Here is a 26,370-nt window from a genome sequence, read left to right on the forward strand (position 1 = left end):
CTCAATATCTTCATATGCTGTGTGTTGTTCTTTACATCCTGCTGGGGTGCAGTTTAATGAATTATTTTTCAATGAGAATGATATGATTTTTACAGCCTGCCCACAGAGATAGTGATTTTATAATATAGTATTTGTTTGATTCTGTGCCCTTGCCCATTTTTTTTTTAGCCTACACATGTCACCATTACTAGCATCTGAGTGTTGCAAGGCACCGACTGTCCAAGCTTGATGCCATGCGTGTAATGGTCTCTTTTATTGCATGTTTAATTCTTTATCTCTTCTAATCTTCACCCTGAATCTCTGTCTTCATTTCCATCTCAGACAGTTTGGCTTTTATGCCAACATCTGTACATTTGCTTTGCATTGAAATTCCAAGAATAACATCTTTGCTGCTAGTGGTCTCTCTCGCTCAGTAATTGAATCCACATATTCCTAGGATGTGTTATGTGGGGTGATTTAGCAACTTTAGGTTTTTGTCAAACTCAGGCTTAGTTGAAACTATAGAAATGAGCTAGGGTTTATTTTGTGGGCACCGCTACTTTATTTTCTTCTCTTTGTGCCCAGTCTTAACACCTACAACTCTTTTTTCCCTGATCCGGTTGAACTGTAGAGAGTCTCCTTTCTATTTCCAGAAAAGCAGTTAATATTTAAGCACTGCCACTTCTACTTTCTGCCATGCCTTTGAGTTTAATCTTCATCCCCTGTGTGCTTTGCCTGTACACATCACTACCACCCCTTTCTGTCCCCCACACAAGGTATTCCTCTAGTGTTAGCCTGAGATTAATTACTGTAGGCATTCATGACAAGGGATGTCTCAAGCTTGGAACATAAAATGAAAAACTTAAAAAGTCCCAATATTGAGGGATACTTCTCAACATTGACCATGCAAGGTCTTGTCTGGGGTTTAAATACAGAATTTACCAAGGGTGTCAGTTAAAATGTGTTAACTGAACAGAGTATGCAACCTATAGTTGGCTAAGCAGTAACAGGATTTAGTTATTTGTTGGTAAGAGAAAACTCTTTTGGGTAGATGGGTAGGTACAGCACTGGCTCAACAAGGTCAGCCATGACCCAGATTTGTTCTGTTTTGCTGCTCTGCCATCCTCAATGAATTGCCTTTTCCACTCAAGACTTGTCACATCACGTCATGGTGGGAAAATGATTGTTGGATCTCCAAGCATTGGTCCCTATACAACAGCTTTGAGGTAACATGAAGTGTGAAATATTTCCCAGAAGCATCATAAGGGAGTTCCCTTTATGTCTTACTGGGCAGAATTGCGTCCTGGTCCCATGCTTGAAGTGATCACAGAGATGGGAGAATTGTTTTAAGACAGTTAATACTCATTTCCTAGAAGTGGGAACATTATCTGCCCAAGAAAATCAGGATTATATTGCAAAGAAGAAGGAATAGCTCAACAGACATGGTTCGTTTTGGATGGGCAACATGTTTGTTTACTTAACCAGTGATTGGACGTTGTTGGATAAAAATTAAATATAGGCTTGTGTGAAATTGCCCTCTAATTCTCAATGTAAGTAGTGAATGTGGAACTTATTTCTTCATTTTAGAGCCATCAAGTTCCATGTGTGAAAATTATTCTGTATTCTTACAGAACATACTCTATTTGCAACCATTTACTTTACTACTAAGCAAATTTCTTTTTCAACACAGTGACATGCATATTTTGGCGTTTTGAGAATATATGATAATAGGTATGGCATAACCAATGCTGAGATTTTAGTTGGGTTCCATTTGCTGCAACCCTAATGCAGAAGACTGTAATCCCTATGAAAGTAGGGGCCTCATCTCTTTTTGTTCCTAATAATTTCCTTAATGCTGAGTCCCTGGAATATAGTGGGTGATCAATACATTACTTACTGAATAAATGAACCTCAGGCATGAGTGAATGACATTTTTGAACTTCTGTTACTTGCTCAGATAATAAAATGCTGTGTGCTAGGGTGAAACTTAACATTCGAATCAAATAATAAAGCAGGTTTCTTTGTCCGCCTTGATCTCCCTGTATAGTTAAGAGGATTTAGTTGCTTAGAGTTTCATCAGATCCTTTTCATAAGTCAATAAGCAACTCCCTTCCGCTTCCCTGGGCCAGCCCATTGCATAGTTAATGCCATCATGAAATACCAGAAGGAGAGAAGGAAGGCACAGTTTTAATGTTACTCATGTGTGACACTACAGAGTCAAATGTCACCCTGCCTCCTACTCCTTGATCTCCAAGGGAAAGGGAGGGTGCTGAGAATAGTAAAGGGCAACAGTCAATAGTGAAAGGAATGGAAAGGAATTTAGTGTAAGCTCTGATGTGCCTTTTTCTCTCCTTCCTTTTCACTTGGCCAGGTAGTTAAGGGAAATGTTAACGGCAGGCATGTGACAAAGGGATATGTTCCAGAATATTGATATTTTCCCAAAGGAGCACAAACAATAACTAATTCGCTCTGGAAGAACATGCATCAAGCTGAAACAAATGTAAACTTGAGCCTATGCAAAACTCTCTTCTAAACTTAGCTTTTACATAATGAAACTTGCCCTAAAAGTTATGAACCGCCTAAGAGAGGCAAGGGGATGAACCTGGTTTCAAGGGCATAAACACTGAATTGCCATTTGTACTGATTTTCAGATGCAATTTAAAAATTAATCCAGAATGTTCAGGTCATGGGTATTATGAAAGCTTTTTATTGTAATCCTAGACAAAACTTTATTATGCCATAAAGAAGTCAGGAGTCTTTAGTGAAAATTGTAGTTGACAGGAAAATAAAGTCGATTCCACTTAAAGCTAAAAGGTATAGTAGGCCAGGAGATGCTTATATGTATCTTTTACTTTAGAGTGCATTTATAGCTCATGAAAGGAAGTAGATTGATATTCTCAAAGTGAACTTCTTTCGCTTGTGTTCACAAAACCTGAGCTAGCCAGGTGGAAGGACGTTGAATTAAGCCTTTATTACTCTGCCCGGGGCACACGAGCTTGTGTAAGCAGCCCAAGGATGAATGTGCAGCTCCAGAGCCACGCACCCTCTGCTGAGACCACAAATTTCCCTCCCTTAGTTTCTACATCTCAGCTAAGTACTTAAATAAAAATATCTTGAATGCTACCATTTCTTGGAATCTCATTTCATTCTTCACTAGCCATTCTCAGTTGCTGGAAATTAAACATTATCATCATCACATATTAATAGAAAGACTCTGGGGTACCTTGAAATGTTGATTCAGGGTTAGGAGCATTTCATCTGTGATCTTTGCCCTCAAGGAAATTACGATTTATGAGAAAGATTTGTAAACATAAATTCTCAGTGTTCAGTTTATAATGCCGGTGCATTCCTTCCAGGAAAAAAAAAAATAGTGTAAATGGAGATTAGCCTCCTAGCTGGGTCCTCAGAGCGAGTTTACCCATAATGGAACCCAGCGATAAAACTGACCATCCTTTCATGCCTTACAGGTCCTGGGAGCAGCTTTGCTTGTGCCTGGGAGCATTAGCGTGGTGCTGGGCAACATTTTGAAATAGGTCAGAACTGTTGGGAATACCTTTCTATCAGTATTGCAGATGCCTGCTTCACCTGCTAGTAAGGTTTCCTCAGACCTGTGGTACCCAGTTCTCCTGAGGTTATTCTGTGTCCACTACCCTAAGCCCACCATTTGGGGAAAAGAGAGGTACAGTAACCTCCTTACCTTGCAAGAGCGCCATTGTTGAGAAACTTTTATTTGTTTTTTGGTTTGTTTGTTTTTGTTTTCTTGTAGGTTTTGTGTGTGTGTGTGTGTGTGTGTGTGTGTGTGTGTGTGTGTGTTGTTTTTTTACATTATCAAAATCCCAGCTCTCTTAGTACAGCTCAGTTCCTCTAGGGATTACGGGAAAAGCAAACTGGTGGCATCACTGCACACTACTGTGTGAATTATTAATAGTCTTTTTACCTACTCAAAAGAGTCACTTTCTAAGCAAGTATGTTTGTTAAATCAGACAACTCTCTAACCAGAGTTACTTATATTATTCCAGACACTGTAGCAGAAAAGAAAAAAAAAGCCCAAAATATTTCTTAAATGTTTTTAGAAGACTGCTCAAAAATATTAATTGGCACTGTGAGTTATAAATGAGGACAGTCATATCCCAAATTAAAATGTAGGCACAAACGCGCACAAGAAAACTCTAAACAAGGTATAAAGTGAAAGCTAGAAGAACAGTATGGAATAGGGTGTAGGGGCTAAGAGCAGAACAAGATGTCTTCCAACTGTCCATTGAAGGAAGGCTGTGTGGGTGAGGCATGTGGATAAGGCTGGAATGACAGGGTCTGTATAAGCTGAGGTAAGGGTGATAGTCTAGGATGGGTCAAGACAGTAGTATTCAGCAAGAGCCCTGCCGTGCTGTCCTCCAGGGAGGTCCCTATTTCTCAAGAGTTGTTCTGCTGTGGAAAGAGGCTTGGAAATCAACACCTGAGTCTTGCGCTTTTTGTACATGAATTCTCTTCTCAACCCTCTGAGGAGGCATCTTAGGAGGAAATCAAGGGTCAGCAAAATCAAGTCACTTGCCTGAAATTTTATAATTGGTGAATAGCAAGACAGTGATTATGGTCTTGATCTGCCTGATGTTAGAGCCCATATTCTTATCATTATGAAGCTTTTGCCTACTTATCCCCTGTGGGGACTCGGCCCAGCAGCCAAGAGGGAGGGATGGGGCAGTTATGAATATGTGTAAGTTGAGAATTGTCCGCATGGGTATGGATATACTTACTTAAATTCTGTGCAAATCGAGAAGACTTACTAATGTTACTTTTCACAGAAATAATGTCATAATTTACCAAACCTTCTAAAGCAGGGAAGCAGCACTAGAAACCCTCATTTTGAAACCAGTGGTACAAATGACTTATTTTTAACCATTTTGAGTTCATTCAGAAACCAGGAAGGGTGCCCAGGTGGCTCAGTCAGTTAAGGTCCAACTCTGGATTTCACCTCAGGTCATGATCTCACAGTCTTGAGATCGAGCCTTGCATTGAGCTCTGTGCTGAGTGGGGGTCTGCTTGAGATTCTTTTTCTCCCCTCCCCTGCTCACTCGCTCTCTCTCTCTGTCTCCCTCTCTCTCTCTCCCTTTCTCTCTCTCTCTCTCAATTAAAAAAAAGTGATTTGTCTAGCAGAATTATTCATTTTTTTTGAAAATGTGTCTAGTCTGTTTTTTAAGACCTTTTCTGTAAAAGGCATCACAATTCTGCTGCAGGAATACCTCCATTCATATGGTGGTTCCAGCATTTCCAGTCATTCCAGGAGCTCAGTGGTCATGTCAAGGTCTGGAGGTACCCTTCATGTCCATCTCTTCAGTTGTACAATAACCTTCATCTTACATCACATTATAAAAGTTTATTTTGTCTTTAAGGATAAGCATGCTTTCTGTTTAAGAAAGAAGTAGCCCAGATTACAGTTGACATTTGAACAGCATGGGTTTGAACTTCACAGATCCACTTATACACAGAATTTTTCCGATAAATACGGTGCAATACTGTAAATGTATTTTATTGTTATGCTTTTCTTAATATTTTCTTTTGTCTAGTTTACTTTATTGTAAGAATACAGTGTATAATCCATGTAACATACGTAATATGTGTTAATCAACTGCTGATGTTATCAGTAAGGCTTCAGATCAACTGTAGGCTGTTAAATTTGGGGGGAGTCAGAAGTTACAGATATATGTTCAACTCAACTGCATGGGGGTCAGCACCCCCAGCCCCTATGCTCTTCAACAGTCCACGCTATTTTGTTGGGAGAGAGGGACTATATGGTGACACTGTTTGATGTGACTTAAGTGCCTTCAGTTGGAGTGTGATCCCAGCTCACTCCCACTCCTTCTGACCTGAGTTTTCAGTTGGTCACTGCCCAGGTTCATGGTGCTTCCTCTGCCCCTCTCGTGGCCCCTTAGTACTTCCTTTAAGACTGTCAGAAATTTAAAAAACCAAAACTTGGGAGAATTTTGTTGAGGAAGGAGATTAGAAGCATGTTTTTAGTAATAAGCAATGTGGGGTTCGTCCATGGCTTTCTTGATTGAGGCTATCTCTATGCTATTGTGATTAGGGGGATTTGTGTGCATTTTAATTGTTGGTAGGGATTTTATAGTTAAAAATAGAACTTTCATGTACTTTTTTAGCTTATTTGTATCGTTAACCATTTTTATTCAGGAATGGAAATAGGATAGGGCCCTGAATGCAAACTACTAAAAGACAGTTAGAATCAAATTTTTTTTTAATTTTTTTAAAATTTATTTATTTTTGAGAAACAGAGTGAGACAAAGCGTGAGTGGAGGAGGGGCAGAGAGAGAAGGAGACACAGAATCTGAAGCAGGCTCCAGGCTCTGACCAAGCGGTCAGCACAGAGCCTGATGCGGGGCTCGAACCCACGAACTGTGAGATCATAACCTGAGCCGAAGTCGGATGCTCAACCAACTAAGCCACCCAGGCGCCCCTATAATCAAATATGTTTTATGATAGAATCGTTTTAATTACTTATGGAAAGTCAGTATATATAATCATATTTACAGACCCCCATAATGTATTTAACAAATTAACCAGCTAACTGACCAATGCTCTGATCATCATGAGTATATTAACCAGTGAGATTTTTGTGCTCATTTCTGGATGTCTCTCGTATTCAGATTCCAAGTAGGAATCTTTCATCACTAAAGAGGTTTGCAAACATCATTATAATTGTTCCTGCCCATCCCCCTTCTTTTGTTTTTGGTTTGTTTGAAAAGAATAAATATTCTGAATGGTTACTTCTTTCCTTTTTCTGGCATCTGACAGTAAACTTAGTTATGCACAAATCATTCTGGGCATTATGAGTCACTTGCTGTTAGGCTCATTTCTGGTGAAATTGAATTTGTCCTTTTCTTTCACTGATGGGAATATCAGCTTATCGTGTTGGCTCCCTTCTCAAAGAGAGTGGGGATGCTAGTGGCGTAACTGGAGGGAATAACTTTATATCCTTTCATAAAGTCTCGGGGTGGAATTATTGAAGGACAGAAGATTTTTCCCTAGCAGGAGAGATATGTTTCTCCCTTGATACAGAAATCTCACACTCCAGGTCCTTTGACACATCACTGCCTGTTGGAGAGCATGGAGCCAGTGTTTACTGCTGGTTCTTGGGTGTTAAACAGCCCTCCACTGCTTTTATTGTACCATTAATTGCACTTAATGCAGCTGCATTTCTAGTACGCTTGGCTAGGCTCTGAAAATTAAGTAGAGGGTACTTTGTTATAAAATTCACTGTAATGAGCTCTGGTGGGACAGGGTCTGTTAAGTTTGAAATTACCTCGGGCCATTTCTAAAGGACTTCTTAAAATATTTCACATCTATAAAAGTTTGTAACTAGATAAATAGCCATGGAGTGTGTTAGACCGGGCAGAGGGAAATCCGCATTTCTCCTCCGTGCATCTTTGAAAAAAAAAAAAGTGACCATTTTGAATATTTGAGAGCGGGGCTTGTGTTCTACATTTTCCTCTGCCTCCCCTGTTCGCTAAATTCCAACTTTTCAGCTGTCCTTAACGTAAGCTCAGCTTTAGCTATTTGCACTATAATTTATATATACAGACGTTGTCCTTTTTGGTTTCTGTTTTGTGTTTGAATCCAAATCATACACTGAACTAGAATAAATATAGGACCCCTCTCTGGGTGTACATAAATTGGTTCAAGAAGAGGTCACACCTCTAAGAACAAAAACACTGAAGAGACAGCTGTAACTATTAGCCAATTAGTCTAATGTTTCAACTATCAGCCAGGGCCTGAAACAGATTCCTGGTACCTGGCTAATAGATGCTTAAAATGACTTTAATTTCCCTAAGATTCCCGGGCTATGTGACTGACTGCTGTAATGCTTTGAGGCTAATAAAATTTCAGATGGACTAATTTACCGGGTAGCTTTACCAAAACATCCAAGTAATCCGTACATACTCATTAGAGACAGGTCCAGAACATACTCTCTGAGGACTGATTTGAGAAACCTCGCTGGGATCAGCCTCACTGAGCTTTAGATGCACTGGCACAAATCAGGTGGAGGATCTTCTATGGTTTTAGTGCAGCAATTTATCTGAGTTTTGTAGTTAAAGTTTGAGCATGAGGTAATTAGAGCCCTCCAAGCTTGAAATTCATGAACCTTATTCCCCCTTTAATAGACTCTACACAAGCTTGCCAAACTCACTGTTTGACTGATAGTATATACGGAGGCTTTGTTAAAAGCCTCTGGTCAAAATGTAGTTTTAGAAATTTCCAAATCGGTTTTCTTTTCTATGTAGCTCTTACATGTGTAAACAGGGAAGACGGCCGCGTGTTATTAAGGAGGGTCAGTCAGCAGTCTGTTGTGCCCTTTGGAAATACTCACTAGTCAATAATCAAATACACGCAGCCGGGCAGCACCACACCTGCTGTCCAGATGGGTCTGACAACAAACACGACACGACCAATCAGGACTGAAGAATAGAGGGGGCTGAACGCCGTGGGTCTGTTTGGTTTCTTGCACTGTTTCTCCCTCCTGGCAAAAAAAAATGGAAGATAACCTTTATGCTGCTACCATTGTTGCAGCAGGCAGTGCTTGAGCGCACGTGTCTCTGCATTAAGAGCCGTAATTTAATCAAGTTTCCCAGTACCTACCTTGGATACATTTGTTAAGAAGTTGAGAATAGGCGTATAGATTTTTTAAGTATATATATGGCCGCATACACACCTGCTTCTACAGGTACGTGCACATCAGTATTCGAACGCCCCACGCGAGCACATCACCTTTTCCATTTACTTTTCAACTTTTTTTTTTTAACATTTATTCATTTTTGAGAGACCGAGCACAAGTGGAAGAGGGGCAGAGAGAGAGGGAGACACAGAATCCGAAGCAAGCTCCAGCTCTGAGCTGTCAGCACAGAGCCCGACGCGGGGCTGGAACTCAGGAACCGTGAGATCATGACCTGAGCCAAAGTCAGACACTTAACTGACTGAACCACTCAAGCGCCCCCCAGGCGGTTGACTTTTATAAAAGTTTATTGTGCTAAAAATAGACATTATGGCACTAAAGTTCAGCGACAGTCTTGAGGATTTTCATGTATGCCAAAACGTTCTATCTCCAGTAACTGTTTTCATCACTCCTGTTTGTGAACAAAGCCACAACATGTGATTTATTTAGCCAGAGATGCAGAGGTTTTTGTTTCTGCTTTTTGATTTTCATGGGATTTCTAGACTACACATCTTCGAGAAAGGAAAGGGAGCTAACAGTTTATTACTACCTCAACTGTGTCCAATACTGTACGAGGCACTTCACACACATCATCTAATTTAATCCTTAACCAACATTCTGGAATGGCTAGTGTTACGTTCATCTTTTTGGTAACCATATTTCTCTGACATTTTGCTACCTGACTCAAGGTCACACACAACCTAGGAGGTAACAGATAAGTTCTATTTATATAATATCGCCTTACTGACTCTCTTTAATCTTCTTCATCAAAAGCATTTTACCAGCACCCATTTTTTTCTCAATATTTGAAATTTATTGTCAAAATGGTTTCCATACAACACCCAGTGCTCATCCCAAAAGGTGCCCTCCTCAATACCCATCACCCCCCCACCCCTCCCTCCCACCCCCCATCAACCCTCAGTTTGTTCTCAGTTTTTAAGAGTCTCTTATGCTTTGGCTTTCTCCCACTCTAACCTCTTTTTTTTTTTTCCTTCCCCTCCCCCATGGGTTTCTGTTAAGTTTCTCAGGATCCACATAAGAGTGAAAACATATGGTATCTGTCTTTCTCTGTATGGCTTATTTCACTCAGCATCACACTCTCCAGTTCCATCCACGTTGCTACAAAGGGCCATATTTCGTTCTTTCTCATTGCCCTGTAGTACTCCATTGAACCAGCACCCATTTTTATTTTGCTGCAGAGAGAGTTTTAAAAACCCAGATTGCATTAAGATTTATTTACTCCTTACTGTTGACTATGCTAGAAAATGGCCACAAATACTAATATTGAGCCCTTTCCACAACTCTTTGGACAAGGAATTATTACCTCATTCTACAGATGGGGAAACCAAGGCCCGGATGTCACATGTTTTACCCTTGTTGGCCATGTGGTAAATGATATAGCTGAGACTAAAAGTAAGGCCTTTGTCCCAAACATTTATGCTCTTTCTACTAAACCATAACTGTCTGTCCATCTTTTTAAGTACGTGTAAATACTCAGATGAATAAAGACATAAAGACCCTTTGATGAGTATTACAGAGGCCAGAGCTAGACCCATGGTGAGATGCTACCTATGGAAGAGGTTCCTTCTAAAAGAGTAACGTCAGTAAATGAGGTAAATACACTTCTGAAGACAATACATGGAGCTTACTCTGTCTCTCAACTGTGGGTTCATTTATGAAGACAGAAGAGGAAATGGTAGCAATGACACAAATCAAAGTGAAGTGGGCCCAGAAAATAAGCGACCGCATCATCCTTGTCACATTCTGGAAGCCCCAAAGTGAGCTGTGTTCAAAGGGAAGAAGAGAGAGAAGCTAAGAGGAGTGAGTTCAAAGAGCCAAATGGACGTTTTCTATTTTCTGCTGAGTGCTGAGGGTGACGTTTGTTTCAACAATATTTTTGAAATTCCAGGAGACATGGTCTTTCTCCCTTGCCATCTAGTTGTTTTCTGTAAGACATAATTCTTGAGAAACAAGGCTTTGTTCTCTCCTACACGGAGCACTTCTTGGTTTCTTTCTTTACTGGCTTAATCAAAACTCACTGAATAATGCGGAAGGAATATGAGGTCCTTCTTGGCCCTTTCAATTGTTTTCCCAACAAATAAAAGACACTTTTGTTTTCTCTGATTACTTAATATTCTTCTAGGTCACACCTAGGTATATTAATAATCTGTTGCAATAGTTGCCTATGGGTATTTAACAGATCTTGGCTGCAAGGAAGAATTATTTACTGCTCTTGTGATTGAAGAGTTATAGAGACTCCAAAAACAGCTCCAGGTAACTTCTCCATTTACAACATTTTAAAAGGCATCTGCCATCGTGAGAGATACAAGGAAAGAGAGACTGATAACCAAGTGGACCAAGAAAGAGCATCCTCTTTGATGAGTGAAAGGAAGGACAGTGTTGGTAGTGTGAGGTGAGGGGAAGGCCTTAAAGTTGCCCTTTCGATAGCACATTGGCATCTCTGTAAGCCCATAGAGAGAGTTTCATGTTTTCATGAAATTAGGAAGGAAAGTCACTCTAGCGGTGGAGACCTGGATCTTAGGAAAGAATGCTTGATTTCCCAACTTACACGGTGGAGAGAAGGAAGAGTAAGACTGGTCTGAAACGATGAGCCTGAAAAGCAGCAGAATGGAGACTCCAGACCATACAGGGAAAAAGGATGGTTTCAGGGGGACAGTGATGCCTTGGTTTAGATGTATTTAGATGTATTTCCCTATAGAGATACACTTATGAATGCAAATCGTAGGTGACTATGTTGTTTGACCATCATCTAGAAGCACTCGATCTGAAGCTGAGATCCTGTTGGCTGGATGAGGCACCTCTTCACCGAGCATCATTTTTGTAGATTCAGGTTATAGAAAAATGATTTTTTTAAGTTATGTGTTACCTATTTCTTAGCCTAACCTAAACTCTGGACAGTTCTATAGCGTCTCTGAGGTTGTCCATCTTCTATATCTTGGGCCTGTAGCTTGTTGCTTCTTCTCAGGGTGTAAACTTTCTCAGATCACTTATTTAAAAAGTTTTTGGGGTGGCTGGGTGGCTCAGTTGGTTAAGTGTCTGACTTTGGCTCAGGTCATGATCTCACGGTTCGTGAGTTCGAGCCCTGCGGGGAGCCCTCTGCTATCTGAGCAGAGCCCATGTTGGATTCTCTGTCTCCCTCTCTCTCTGCCCCACTCACGTGCTTGCACTCTCTCGCTCTCTCGCTCTCTTTCTCTCTCTCACGTAAATAAACATTTATAAAAAAGGTTTTCATCCTGGGTGTTCTCTCACTTGTATTCTTTGCCCGTCCTTTTGCCCTTACTCTCCTTCCCTTCACTTACAGATTTCTAAAACACGAATTTAAAGTGTGTAACTCATGGTTGTCACCTCTCATTTACTGCTCAGTGGATGGCAGCGCCTCCACCCAAGGTCATCATTGCATTTGACGTAGCTGAAGAGTCATTCCTTTAAATGTTCTGGCTCTTCTTCTTTGTAGTTAGGACACTGTCACCTCTTTATCCACCTTCTACCCCTCTGATGGTTCATTCTCAGGCTCTTTGCTGACTCCCCTTCCTCTCTATGAATGCACTTGTTCCCCAGGCCGGCCCCCAGCTCTGCCTTATTCTGCCCTTCTGCGGCTTCTCCGCCTACTGTACCCCGATGACCTGCATTCTTGTCCTCACCTCTGCCATGCCTCTCCGTGAAGCCTTGGGTCTGCCAGGCCTCCCCTCTAACTGGGCCTGTCCTCAAGCCACCCAGTTCAACGCCCCATCTTCTTAGCACCTTCTCTTCTAAATGTCCCATTGAATGATTGAACCATCTACACTGTTTGCCACCCAAACACCTGGCCTTCACACTGACTCTTCTTTTTGCCTTAATAGTCAATTGCAAACTCTCCCAAACTCACCTTCTGAATGTCTTTAGGACCGAACTCCTCGCTGCAATCTTTCTGACTCCCTTCCCGGGATTAAATTGCCATCCTTTCTTGCCTAGACTTTGCAGTAGCTACATTTTCATCTTGCCTGCAAACCCATTTCTACCCTGTGCAGCACCACCGTGTTGCCAGCCCACTCGCATGTGCTCGTGTCCCTCTTCTCCTCGGACTCTTAGGAGGCGTCCCAGTTACTGTGTGTAAATTATGAACTCCTTTGCGGTGTTGGTAAGGCTGTGTGTGGCTCGGCCTATAAACGTGACATTTGTTTCCCTGCAAGGGAACTCACGTGTCTTGCTCAATTTGTGCCATTGTGTGTGTCCTTCTCTCTGCCTCAGCCATGCCTCCCACCCACACCAGTCCCTGGCTTGTATTCCTGGGAAATTTCTACTCATTTCTATCTGAAGCGTCCTCTTCTCTCTTAAATCCTTGAATTTCACTGGAGTCAGATGCTCCCTTTCCTGAGATCTTCCAAGAGAACGATCATTTTATGACAGTTTATATTTTTGTCTCCTCAGAATCTAGGTTCCTTGACAGCACTGATGCCTTGCCATTTCCTGAACCTGACAAGTGTCTCCCATCTCAGGGACTTTATACTTTGTCCCCCCTTCACCTGGACATCATATCATTCCTTTATTTTATCTGTATCTCTACTCTGGTATATTGTTAGAGAGGTCTTTCCTGATTTTTCTGTCTTACCCAGAAATCCCTACCACCTTCCACCTTTTCCCCTTCTTCCCTTTATTTTTTTCTTCATGCTAATTACATAATTAAACGAGTATGTAGTGTCATTATCTCACCCCCCCCCTGCCCAAGAGTCAGCTCCATGTAGTCAAGTGTGTCTGATTTGCTCACTCTTCTATGCCTTGTCACTAGAGTGCCTGGCACTTAGTAGGCCCTCAGTTAATATTTAGACGAGGGTTTGAATTGTATCCTTTCCAACCGGCATAATAGTTGGCACAGAGTCAATGCTCAGTAAAGGTTTATTAAAAGAATAAACATGGAGTATGCATTTGACCGTGGTTAAATAAATTGCCATGTCTGAACCCACTAAACTGAAGAGCCCAGTAGCTTCCTGGAATAAAAGAATCAAGACAGCTGGAAGACAAATAAAAATGACTGGCTAGTGGCAAAGTCCATTCTCATCAGAATGCTGGTTCAGTTATTCAGTTCAGATTTTTGGCAAGTGATGCAGATTCTTTTTCAGAAAATGTTGATTGATTGCACAGTTGTACCCACTTCATTTGCAAACCTTCATTATCTCTTTTTCCTTTCCTCCCTCCGTCTGCATTTAGAAGGGGAGGAGCCGTGTATAATTCTACAAAGCAATTTTTGTGAATAAACCAACTTACTGGCTGCGGCTTTCAGTCTCGCGGTTCCACACAGAATACAAGTGTCTGCTTGAGTTCTGTGTTCTCTCTTGCCTGGGTCTCTTGCATTCATTCATTTAAGTATTCATTTGATTACTTACTCATTCATTCAAGGAATCATTTGTTCAGTCGCCTTTAGTGCCAGCCTGGTACAGGATATATGTGGACACTTGGCTGTTGTCTAAAGAAGAGTTCTTGACCTGAGGTCGGTAGATGTGTTGCTGGGGCTCTCTGGGATTTTTGTAATGGTATACACACAATTTTGTGTTTGAGTATCGCCTCAGGAAGAGGGTTTGTTGAAACGGCTCTGTTACTCAAGAAAGCAGCACGTTAAGCACCTCTGATAGAGGCTTGAGCTGAGCCTTAAATCTAAATACCAGGTTCTCACATTAGAGGTTTTCTCCTTGTTAAGTTTCATGGTGGTGATAAGGGTGAAAGCGTATGCTTGTGTGTGTTCTTCAGTCTAGGTCTGACAGTCTTGTCAGCCTGTTTACTATCTGTACGCTCCAAATAGGGCCCACATTTCTTAGTTTCTAACTCTGCCTAAATCATAGACGCTCTAGGTTCCTAAGAGGCAGATGGCAATGATGATGCAGACCTTGATCTGCTAACATAAGCAAGACCTAGTGCCTGCTCATTTACCATTGATAATTGTGTGGGCTTTTGTTTATATGAAATCAGAAGGAAGATGGTGGGGTTGTAAGAGCTGATTTGGGTTTCCAGTGGTGGTGGCTGTGTACATTTACCTAATCAAGTTATGTCTGAGGCATTCAGCATCTTAAAATGAATGCCAATTACCGCTGGAATAGGCCATGAGTGAATCCTTCAAAGGAAAATTCACTGGGCAGTTGCTGACACTCAGTGAATTTCTGGCTCTTTGCCCAAGTATGTGTGAAATGTTTGCACTGGTTTGAGGCCCTGATTGCAGTTGGCTCACAGGGTTTGTGGTGACACTGTAGATTTGATATCATGCCACAGGAAAGGCAGACACCGGGGACAACATACAGAGGAACAAAATATTCCTAATATTAAAAAATAATAATAAGTCCTAAGTATTTCTAATATTTAGGCAAAATGTAGTCCCGATATCCTGTTAAAATTGGAATAAAGATAGAGATTTAGAACAGCCATCTTTGGCCTACACTTTGCTTTTCATACCAAGGAGGACAAAGGTGTTATGTCCTGAATGCCTCCCTTGGGCTCAGCACTGGGCTCTAGAACGTTCATTTCTTCACAGTTACTTGCTGTGCACGCTCTGTGTTCCAGGCCCTATTCTGTCAGGGTTTCAGCGGTACACAAAACAGTTTCTCTAGCTATGAAGGTAAAAGGCCAGTGGAGGAGGACACAATAGGTGAAGAAGTCCCAGAAGGAAAATTAAGGCAGGGCAGGGGTTTGCCACATGGCTCACATATGAAACAGTGACCCTTCTGACAGAACGGGAAGTTGGGGTCCACAGGGCCTACGTTGTTCAAAACCACCCAGCTAATTAGGGATAAATGAAGGATTCAAAACGGGGCCAGCCTGACTTCAGAACCCAAAACCTTTCCCCTGTTCATAACCGTCTGCCATTGAACTCTTCCTGCAAGCAGAGGGCAGGCACCGTTTGGGGAAGGAATCAGGCATCCTACAATAAGGACCTGAATCACTGTCATCCCTTTCAGAACTCCCCAGGTGATGTGACAGCCCATTTGGTGACTGAGTCATCTCACACAATGATGTTCTGGGTCCTGTGAGGTGGGTTTTTGCTTCAGGGGCTTTGCCATAAGCCGTGTGTTTACGTATTTCGGGAGCAGTGTGAAGTCAGGGATTTCACACCAAGCTCAGTGGACCTTCGTCTTCGTTGGTGTAATCATGTGACTATGAGCAATAGTATTGAGCCTCAAGAAAGTGCTGTGGTATGGGGGGGGGGGGGTGAGTACCCAGCCTCGCAAGTGACTGTAGGAGTGTGACAGTCCAGTGGTGTTGCCGCTTAGGGGAAAGCAGGTTGGAGTGGGCAAGAAGATGAGCCTGCCGCCTTGCTATTCATAACTACGTTAACATGCACTTGTCCTTCACATATGACCAGTAGATTCCCGAATCTTTTTTTTTTCAGTATATGATGCCAAAATGAGCAGTCGGGGTCTTGACTGCTGTATTTCACTGTCCTTGTGACCTCACCTTCCATACCCCAGTTCCTCTATACCCCTTTTCTGAGGCCTCTCCTGCCCCATTTTCCCTGTACCCATCCCAAGTTGAGTTGGTAGTTGCACATTTATTATATGTTACTCATTTGTTGATGTGTCTTCTTACTAGACCCTGATCACCGGGAGGGTCAGGGTGGTGGTACCTTTTCATTTGAATATTCTCTAACCATGCCCAGCCCAGAACAGAGCCTCAACGCATATTTTCCATGGATGCTTTTAGCTTTCTTCAGCTGACATAAAAAGAAAGCATCTATAAATGAAAATAGGAGGCTGGTCTAGATCTCCAGCACCTAGGTCAGCGAGGTTAATATCTTTCATATTGCTAAGGGTTCACTAAGTTCTGGATGAATAAATGTAATACCGTAGCCTGAGACGGTTAGGCTTTGGAAATTGATCAGAATGACTTTCAAGCAGGTGCTATTATCAGCAGAACATTGTGTCATTTGGGCCAACACCCCAGTGCCTCATGGAGCTATTTATGTTGACCATACTTTGGGCAGAAAGAAAGTCCCTAAGTGCACTGCCAAGCTTTGTGGCACAAAAGTGGGGGGGGGGGGGCGTGTAGGGGAGGAAATACAAATATGATTGAATACATGAATGGATGCGTAAGGAAGAGAAGAGGGAGAGGGCCAGAGACATTGCCTTCTTCCTCCCACAGAAACACAAGCTGCTTCCTTCCAATCCAGCGTTTCTTCACTCCCTGTCATATCAGTGGCCTGGGAAAGCCTGAAGGATGAATGGAGCATTAGACTAGAAGTAATAAGGTTGTGCCTGACTTACCTCAGAATTTGTAGCAGATGTTGCAAATGTCATAACATGAAATTTTGGGATCAGGCTTGGGAAAAAAATCAAGATAACAGATGTGGACCTCTTCCTTTTACCATCAAGTGCTGACCTACATCATAGTGATTCATGGCTAATCTCTACCCCTTCCTGTTGGGTTAGGATCATGTCCCTAACAGTCTTTGAGCCCCTGAGGTCAGAAGGGGTGACAACAGTATGGTAGCACTCGACTGAAAAGATTTTAAGAGCATTTTCAAAATGAAAGTATAAGCCTTGCATTTTCTCTCCAGACCCTACTGAGGGAGCAAACCAAATGCAGCCCCCATTAAAAATTGAAAATTCTGAAAATATTTTCAGCTTATTAGTGAGGGAGATCATTTCTATCAATTAAAAGATAAGCATTAAATTTTGCAGAGTGACTCTGGCATTGAAATCTCAAATTTGATGTGATCTCTTTTTCCCTTTAAGAGCTGTGATCAGAGAGTACTTGGTGTCCTTTTTGTAAACTATGCACTTAATTCATGAGAACACACAGTATTTCTTCCTGACAAAGAGTGGGCGATTTGTAGAGGAAAGTGGTCATTGGAAGCAGGGGAATTTGAATAAGAACAAAAACAATAATAACAACAAAAGAAGAAACTCAAAACTATAGCCTGCCCATCGTAGTCAGGAAGCAGGCATCTGTTCAGGCTCTGAGCCCCAGCCAGTGTCTGTATGGCCCACTTGGCCTCTATTACACAGCATGGCCTCATGCAGTGGATTGCATCTTATATCATCTTTGTATGCCTAGTACCTAGAAGAGCAGCTGCCGTGTGTTAAGGGTCAGTATGTGTTTGTTGCTGTAGCCTGAAGCCAGAAATCGTTTCTCTCTTCTGGCTGGGTTCATGTTAGGTAACAATCAAGACTCCCACCACTCAAAGAGTCTACATCCTTCATTCTGAAGTCACCTTATAACTGCCACACTCCTTTAAGCTTCCCCGGGTGGAGAGGGAGTGCAAGCCACCATATTCCATATCTCTGCTGGGAATTGAAAGACTGGAATCAGTCATGATCAATAACCTTCCTACCTTTATTTATTTTGTAAAGAAAAGAGGAAATGCTCATACCCTTTGCTGTGCAAAGAGGATGAAATTAGCTTTAAACTTTACACCCCAAAGCAGCCCATGTAGCAAGTTGTTGAAGCCAAGAAACATTCTGTAAAGTCTTGGATGTCTTTTAAGTTACTGTAGGACTTCGGTCCTTTAAAAGTGCCCCCTTTATTTATATATATATAGTTATTTTGACACAATGAAGAAAGTAAAATGGCAATAATCAAGTAACACCATCTTCCTTTTTTTGCAAAGTCCTGCTAGTTTTCTAACAAGCTAGCCTGCTAGATTTCTAACAAGCATTTCCTCATCTGTTGTCCGGTCTGATGCTCTGCTCTTCTCTGCCTGTGTCTTCTGGAATCACTTAAAGATTCCCCGCATGTACCCCACACAGACTGTGGATCATGCCTGCATCTTCCCGAGGTTTCTTTCCAAGAGATGCTGATGTTAGAGCTTCATCATTCTCTCAGGTGCTGTCACTCTAAGCAGCAGCTTAACCCTTTGCCTTAAGAATTTCATTGTCAACGGGAAGTTTCAGTTCTCTCATGAAGAATGTTAATCACCCTTTATCGTAGCCCTTATGAGGGACATATAATAGTTCCAGTAGCAACTACCAGATTGTCAGACAAAGGCTATGTTTCCTTTTCCCCAGCTACAGATGGAGAAGTGCCTTCTTTGGTAGCTAGAAACTCTCATTTCCTTCAAGGAAAAGGAAGGCAGAGGGGGCAAAGTCAGTCTTCGAGAGGAAACAATGGCGTGAAAGAAGTCCCTGTAACTTGTTGCTGACCAAATGCGCAGAAGCATTGTCCAGACTTATTACAGCAGTGCTTGGGTGCTATTTCCCTCTTAGATGACTTTACCATTTTGATGTCAAAAATCATAAGGAAAAGTCTTTCAAAATCATATGGCCACTATGTACTTCTTCAGAAGATAAGAAATTCATGAGGTACAAACCCTAAGCTAACCAGATTTATTGAAGTTTGCATGTTTTCCCCTTAGTTCTTACTAGTTAAAGCCATATAGGTATCCCTCCCCCCCCTTTTTTTGAGAAAAGCAGACATGGTTTCTTTTTCCCAAATTAAACAATGTATTTATATTTATTAATACTTTCACAGTCATATCATCTCTAATGCTTTTGGCTAATGCATTCAATCCATACTCAAATTGTGGGAGAAGTTTAAACGTGTTGCATCAAAGAATTTTTAAATCGGCATAAGACCTTTTAGAGTTTCAATTATTTTAGTGGATTAAATACCTCTCTTTTGTCTCAATTTGTAATGTAATGTGTTCATAGGGTTCGGGGATATGAACTATAAAGATGTATTTTGTGATGTTTAAAAATTACTAGGGCGCCTGGGTGGCTCAGTTGGTTAAGTGTCAGACTCTTGATTTTGGTCATCTGTATTTTAAAAAGAAAAAAAAAACCCACAACTAATATTGGTGACAGTATATTGAAAAAGCTCCGTTATTATTTCTTTTCAGATATTAACATGATGAATTGTGTGGAAACACCATATATTGTGCTGGGGACAACAGAGTTTCAGTGACAGTGCTGCTGTATTTGTTAAGTTGGTATTGAGCTCTACTTTTTCCAGTGTCCCCTCTCCTTCCCAACCTGAAATCCCCTTGCTTTCTAAGCCATGCACAACCAGTGAAGGGTTCACAGTTGAAAGGATGCAAATTGTGATATGGGCAGTAGGCAAAGTTGTGAGGACCAGTTTCAGATTGAAGATTAGGTCCCATATTAAGTGAAGACATAGAAATTGTTATTTTGATAGGGAAACACAGGCACACACACTCTCCTTGTAAACTTCTTAGGCTCCTGGGAAAACCCTTCCTGGTCTCCCTTGGCCTACAGTGAGGGGAGGCTAATTGAGATTCTTCAAGGGAAATCCCTTTTCTTTTCTTCGGTAGCCATGGAAAGACTCATTAAGCATTCTATACTTCATTCTTTCCCAGACCCTGACTTTGCTCAGCCCAAGTGCTAAAGCCCAGGGAGTGATGTCCGAGATTCCATTAAGCATGCCCTTTCGTCCTCCCTACCCCCCATGCTTAGTGTGGGAACAGAGCCTTGCCCCTCGAAGGATGGGTTCAGAGGGCAGCCATAAAGTTTGCCTTTTTACTAGGTGGGTGATTCTGTTCTTGAAATACTACCTGCATTTATCCATTTTGCCATTCTGCTCCCCATGGAGGGGGGCTGGATGTGAAAATGCCTCTGCCGTGGTCTTTCCTACTTGCCAATGACCACTTCTTCCTAATAAAACCATCCTTTGGAAACACTGACTCACAATATCATCTTCCTCTTCACATATCTTTTTTCAAATGATCTCTTAAGTAACAAGCCCCCTTCTCTCTCCTGCCTATGGTTTACCTTCCCATTGTGAACTGTGCTGGTGAGACAGCACCACCCTGGGTGCTGGGAGCTGGGGCAGCTCCACCCTTTCTGGAAATGGGGGTTGGGGAGAGTTAGGAAGGAAAAGGGCAGTGCAGGACACAAGGCAAGTAGGGCCCTAGACTTTTCCTCTTTCATTATGTGTGTCCACTGAGCTGTCCTGTTTCTGTTTTGTAATGGGTTCTTCTGTGGCAAGCTGACCTTTTGGCTGAATAGGTCAAACTCCCACTGAGCGCTAATCCTCAGCCTTCCTGGTGATTGTGTATCCCCAAAGGTGACAAGTGCTGGGTAGGAATATGACTGGGGGTGTGTGGTCTATTTCCCAAAAGGGGGATCATCTTTTACTGCACCGAATTAATTCTCAAAGACCACCTCACGAGCTAGGCAGAGTCTATACTGGAATATTTTTGCTGACATTGTTGAGGGACAGAACTAATTTTTCAGGTACATGTTTCAGATTGTGGTTTCCTTCTGTGTCTTCCATTTTTTAATGAGAAAAAAGTCAAATTCACAGTTCTCATGATTCATCGTATCTTTTTAGATTCCTGAAACAATCAGAATTTCTCTGGTTGATATTTAAAAATCCCTCACTCTATATATTTCTTGCATTTAAAGTCTCTTTAAACTCTAGGTGCTTTATTTTTAACCCTGGCAAAACATGAGTGTTGCGGTGTTTGTTGATAATTAGGTACTGGGCCTAGGTTTGTTTTGAATTGCTTACAATTTTCTTTTGGACTGTTTATAAGGATTTATGACACCAGCTACCTTACAGTAGTTAGCGATTTTCAACAGCAAGTTGATACTCAGTAAATGCTGAATCAGATTTGAAGTTGAATTACTGTATTGCTGTTTTTTTTTTTTCTTTCTTTCAACTGTTTGTATAAGCTGTTCAATTAACACAATTCTCACACTTCACTGTCAGTGAGTCAGGGACACATTAGTCACAGATAAGGGTTCCATGTTCCATTTGTTTAGCAATGTGTTGTTTTGTGTTTTTGTTCAGTTAATTTAATTAGTGCTCTTTAAATTTCAAAAGGTAATGTCTTTTATCTGAGGAAGCAAATAAGTGAAATATGTCTGTAAATGAGATGAAACAGTGACCCATTCATCAATAAGTGTACGTTGCGTCTAGACAACCACATGGTTTTAGAAACTGTTAACTTCCAAACATCAAAAATCTGAGAGAGCCTCATACATAAGCTGTGTATTACTTTGCTGAAAATGATGGACTCACGGAGGAAACACCTCTTTAGTTTTTCTTAGGCATTAATGATAGTCTGTTAGCGGAATGAGATGAACGTAGAGGAACAGAATAACTGCATCTGCATTGTTCCTGAGTTACCAGATTATTGTCTCCATTCTCCAAATGCGATAGGCTACAAAATACAAAACAAGAAGCGCATATTTAACATCTATTCGTTACCAGTAATGCTGGAGTCAGAGCTGGGCTTCAACCGGGGGCATAATGGGCTCCTGTTTAACATATTTATGTTGGTTGTAAAATTAGGAACTGTCATTACAGCCCCACATCACCTGCATAAGTGCAAAACATATAAATCAAGAGAAGTTCCAGTGCCATAAAAATGCCATGGGATAGAATAGCATGAAACCACTTACAAGATACTTGTGTGTGATGGTAGCATGTACTGGGACGCACCCTTTCGTTTCTAGAGGATCTGAGGAACAAAGAAGAATAACTATGCAGGTAGGGCTCATGGATGGAAGACCTGATGAAGACATGTGGGATCCCCAGACTGACTAATAATTTTTTTTAACAAAATTCCGTACTATTTATGCATTGGCAGCATTTACTGAGAGTAGAGCCTGAGCCCTACGTGAAGAAAAGGCAGGAAAAGAAAGGCCATCAATGGCCAGGCTTGAATAACCCCTGCAGCACTACACTAAAGTCAATGTTCCTATCATTCCAGGAGGCAGTTGGCCTGCCATCTGTTGTTACTGGAGCATGCCTCTTGGGCCTCCTAGTAAATAAACCTCTCCTTATATTTTCTGTGAAGCTTTAGGGTCCTCTGTAGGTTGGTGGCTGTTGCTCTCCTGGCCTTCTTCTGAATCCAGCTTTTTGGAGAACAGTCTATGTTCTCTCAAACCAGCCCATTTCTTCTGTGAAGTGCAGTGGTTTATTTTGAACTTGATAATTGGGAGTCCTGAGATGCCCATAAATTATGAACTGTTATTAATAAGGAGCTTTCTGGATCCTAATTACTGCCTCAAAAAGAGAGTGGACACTTTTGAAGTTTTTCAACCCTCCTGCCTCCCAGAAGCTCCCCCCAACAATCTTAAAAAAAAAAAAAAAGACTGCAGATTTTATTCATGTGGGATCATTCACACCAAGCTACCATAATGTGCAATTAACACTCTAGAAACTGAAAACAGTATTCAGCAAGACAGCTGCATTATCAAAAATGCCAAAGGAGTTTTGAAGGGAGTAATGTGCATGTTAGAATAGGAATTTAATCAGAAATGTGCACATACACACACAGTAGTAGTGTCTTAAATATATCTGAATATTAAATTTTTAAAAATCCCAAGTCTATACTTATAGCAAAGATTAATGTTAGGATAGAAAACTGAGTTTTCTATTTTAAAATTATTGTGTGTTTTGCTTCTGAAGCAAATGAGGAAGTTGGAATAGAGATTTCTAAGATCCCCTCCAGCTGGAATATTCTTTGATAATAATCACTCTTCAATTATATTTTATAAATTTTCCCATTGAAAAAAAATGCCCCTTTTATTTCCTCTTGCCAGTCATAATGATACTTAACACCCATGCTATTTTCAAAGTGCCTTTCAGACACTGCAGACACTAACTCACAATTGCGGGGGTAAACTGCCTACTTCTGCACAGCACAATAATCATAAGTACATTTATATTATAATCCCTACTAAGCTATGGATCCAACTGACTGACTGAGTAACTGAAATGAAGCAGAATTATCCCAGCAGCATTTTGCTGGAATTTTCTTGTCAACTAGCTGAAAGTGTTCTTAGAAGTAAGAAGGTGGGGATTTGGGTTTTTTTTTTTTTTTCAATTCATAGTGTGTAGGTTTGAGGAAGGTAGAGGTTCATAATAACATTGTCAAGAAAAGCAAGAACACTTGAGAAATTGACTTGCTGGAATTAAGGGAAAGATCTAAATATATCCTTGACAAATTATGGTAAAGCAGAATTTTGTGTTTGAGAACTTACTTAAAAAAAGAAGGAGAAGGAGGAGAAGGAGAAAGAGAAAAGAAAAAATACCCGGAACAGATTTGAAAGCAAATCATGACCTCATGCAAAAATATTAGTGAAGGAAAGACCCTTGATCCTGGATCTGAGAAATATCCTGCATTAAGCTCCCCTTTGTTGAGGATTGGTGGGGGCTCCTTGAGTGCAGGTGCCCACGGACAACACACGGTGGGCATTCAGGAAGGGAAGCACCGACGAGAAGTTAGTAGGGGAACCGGAGTATTCAGATAAGAAAAGGGTCACTGACCTGGTGAGGCACGCTGGAGGCAAGGGTCCGCCTGGGCTTCGTGTGGGTCCTGTAGGAATAGTTGCATGTGAGTGTTGGCTAAATATGAGATCCAGCCATCCTGAGACATTTAACGCTAGCGCCAACAGTCATTAATCGGAATCTCTTATCCGTCATGTTGTGCTTATTAAATTGTAATAAAATTATTGCCCTAGAACGTGAAAAAATTTTCTTGTATGCTTTTTCCTAGCCTAGACGATACGAAAAGTTTAGGTCTCTGGGGTGATTTCTCAGGGGGTGGGGGAGGCAGTACACGTATGCTTTAAAAATGACAATCCTTACGTTTGAAGAAAAATAGTTTACCCATTTGTTTTAAAGGAATGTTGTAAACGTTCAGGTTTTTGCTCCAGTGTAGGAAAAACAGTCCAAAATGAAAATTTAAAAGAACAAAAGTCTGAATGTAGTTGGTTAGTGTTTGCAGAAATTAATATTCTGAGTTGAAAATTTAGCCTAGTCTCTGCTTTTGCTCAGCAACGCAGAATCGAAATGAACACGAGGCTGGGTTTCTTTCAGATGTTTCGTGTAGTAACTAGATGAGTGATGTAATTAGAAATTAAAAGGTGCGATTCAGAGCTCCAACTTAACTTTTTTTCTTTTTTCTTTCTTTTTCTTCTTCTTTGTTTTTTAATAAGTTATAGGTGCACAACGAAGGAGAAGCCCCAGTGCACTGGCCATTGAAGTATTTGAAGCACATTTGGGAAGTCACATTTTGCAGGTAACTAAAAGAGAAAGAAGCTTGCTTATATTTTACTGAGAAAAATCCATGTGTTTAGTCTTGATTTAAAATACATTTTTAGATATCAGCTGTGTATATGACTATTGTTTTATGTTGCAATTATGAAATTCTTATGAATTTATTTTTTTCTTTTTAGAAAGCCATCTCTTGAGAGAATATTAATGAGAAAGGGAGGGCAAGTATTATTTGTGCTGTAATAATTGAGATAAATTGCACTATTCAGTTGATGTGCAATGTATAGTAGCTGGCTGTTCCCAGAATGATTGTGTGTGTGCTGCATTTGTAAGTGGATATATGTGTGTGTCTTTGGAGCTATATATATTGTTTTTGGAAGAGCAAAATTTTGTTGTGACAGTAATGTGACATTTTTATGTGTTGCCAAATTTCAGTTGTTCTTTGCTTGAGTTTGTATTCATAAGCGCTTTCAATCCTCACGTTTGCCTCCCCAAATTATAAGCTTTCTCAGAATGAAATTTTAAGGTACATTTCTAAGTAAAAGGAGACAAATAATAATAACTGATTTGGCCAATGAATTCCATGACAAGTAAATGCGAGGGTTACGAGGACAGAACTACAGTTATTTAGTCCTGGATAAGATGCATCCCAAGCTCAGCATCTCGCTTACTCCAAAACAATTTCCCCTTACGACGTTGCCGTGAGTTCAACACATCCAGGGATAATTGTTTTACAGTGTTTCTGCTACCAGGATAAATGTTGACGTAGCCAAAGATTGTTTTTTTTTTAACTATGTAAGATACATTTCTTATATAGGATTAGAAAAACAGACATGTTTGGGTTATGTAGGCAGCTTATTTGAAAAAACTAGTTATGCTTTTCATTGGATCTAGCATATTGTTTCTGAGAGTATGTACCCAGGAAAACTGTGAGCATCAGATTCTCCCTGGTCAAATCTCAGTGGTTCTGTGAGCTGGCTCATTGGCTGGAAACTTCAGAATCAACTGAGATACTTGTTTGAAGGACACATTCTGACTAAAGCAGAATCTTCAGGGTGAGGCCCAGAAGTTTATGATTTTTAACAGACTTTTGAGATAATTTTGATGTTTCCTTAGGTCTGAGATGTCACAATTTACATTTGCACATTTAAGCCCTGAAAATCCTTACTTGGCTTATTTTTGTTTATTCTGACATTTCTCTGCTAATGTCTGTTAAGTTCCTATATAGCTGATGTTTATTGAAGTACACTTTGGGATTTGTTATTCTATCATGCACACATTTGCATTCCTTTGTGGTAGATTGGTTTTAGGGATACAGAGGGGATATTTCTTCCTATGTCTTTAAATTTTTATTTCCTTTTTTCCTGTACATACTTTGTTCAGAATCTCCTTTGTAAGTTTTGTATGAGCCATGCTGTATACGTTGTTAGATTCTGATGTGATTCAGGATGACTTCAGTTTATATTCTGAAGCAATCAGTGCATAAGACTTAGTCACTGAAACAAATGGTCTAAACAGTAGCCCCAGATTATTATCCTCTCAATTCATTCTGAAATTTGAGTCCAAAGTCTTTAAGGAAGGGTGTCTTGGCTGCTGCAAGAATTTAATATAAAATGCAAAACTTAGGAGTTTAATGTAAGCTTAATGGAAATAGGATATATAATGGTTGTCCCAAATGTCAGTTCAACAGTTGGCATCATTGAGAGAATAAGGGTTCTAGAATGAGG

The 26,370-nt window shown here is 40.8% G+C and overlaps 1 protein-coding gene across 1 annotated transcript in view; it reads left to right on the forward strand.

Moving 5' to 3' along the window:
• NPAS3 (neuronal PAS domain protein 3) overlaps positions 1 to 26,370 on the forward strand; it is an 861,155-nt gene that overhangs the window by 391,158 nt on the left and 443,627 nt on the right. The window contains exon 3 of the mRNA XM_047864546.1: positions 24,586 to 24,668. Coding sequence (XP_047720502.1) covers positions 24,586 to 24,668 — 83 coding nt within the window. The remainder of the gene's footprint in view (positions 1 to 24,585; positions 24,669 to 26,370) is intronic.

The sequence above is a fragment of the Prionailurus viverrinus genome, chromosome B3 (genome assembly GCF_022837055.1).
Source record: "Prionailurus viverrinus isolate Anna chromosome B3, UM_Priviv_1.0, whole genome shotgun sequence".
NCBI lineage: Eukaryota > Metazoa > Chordata > Mammalia > Carnivora > Felidae > Prionailurus > Prionailurus viverrinus.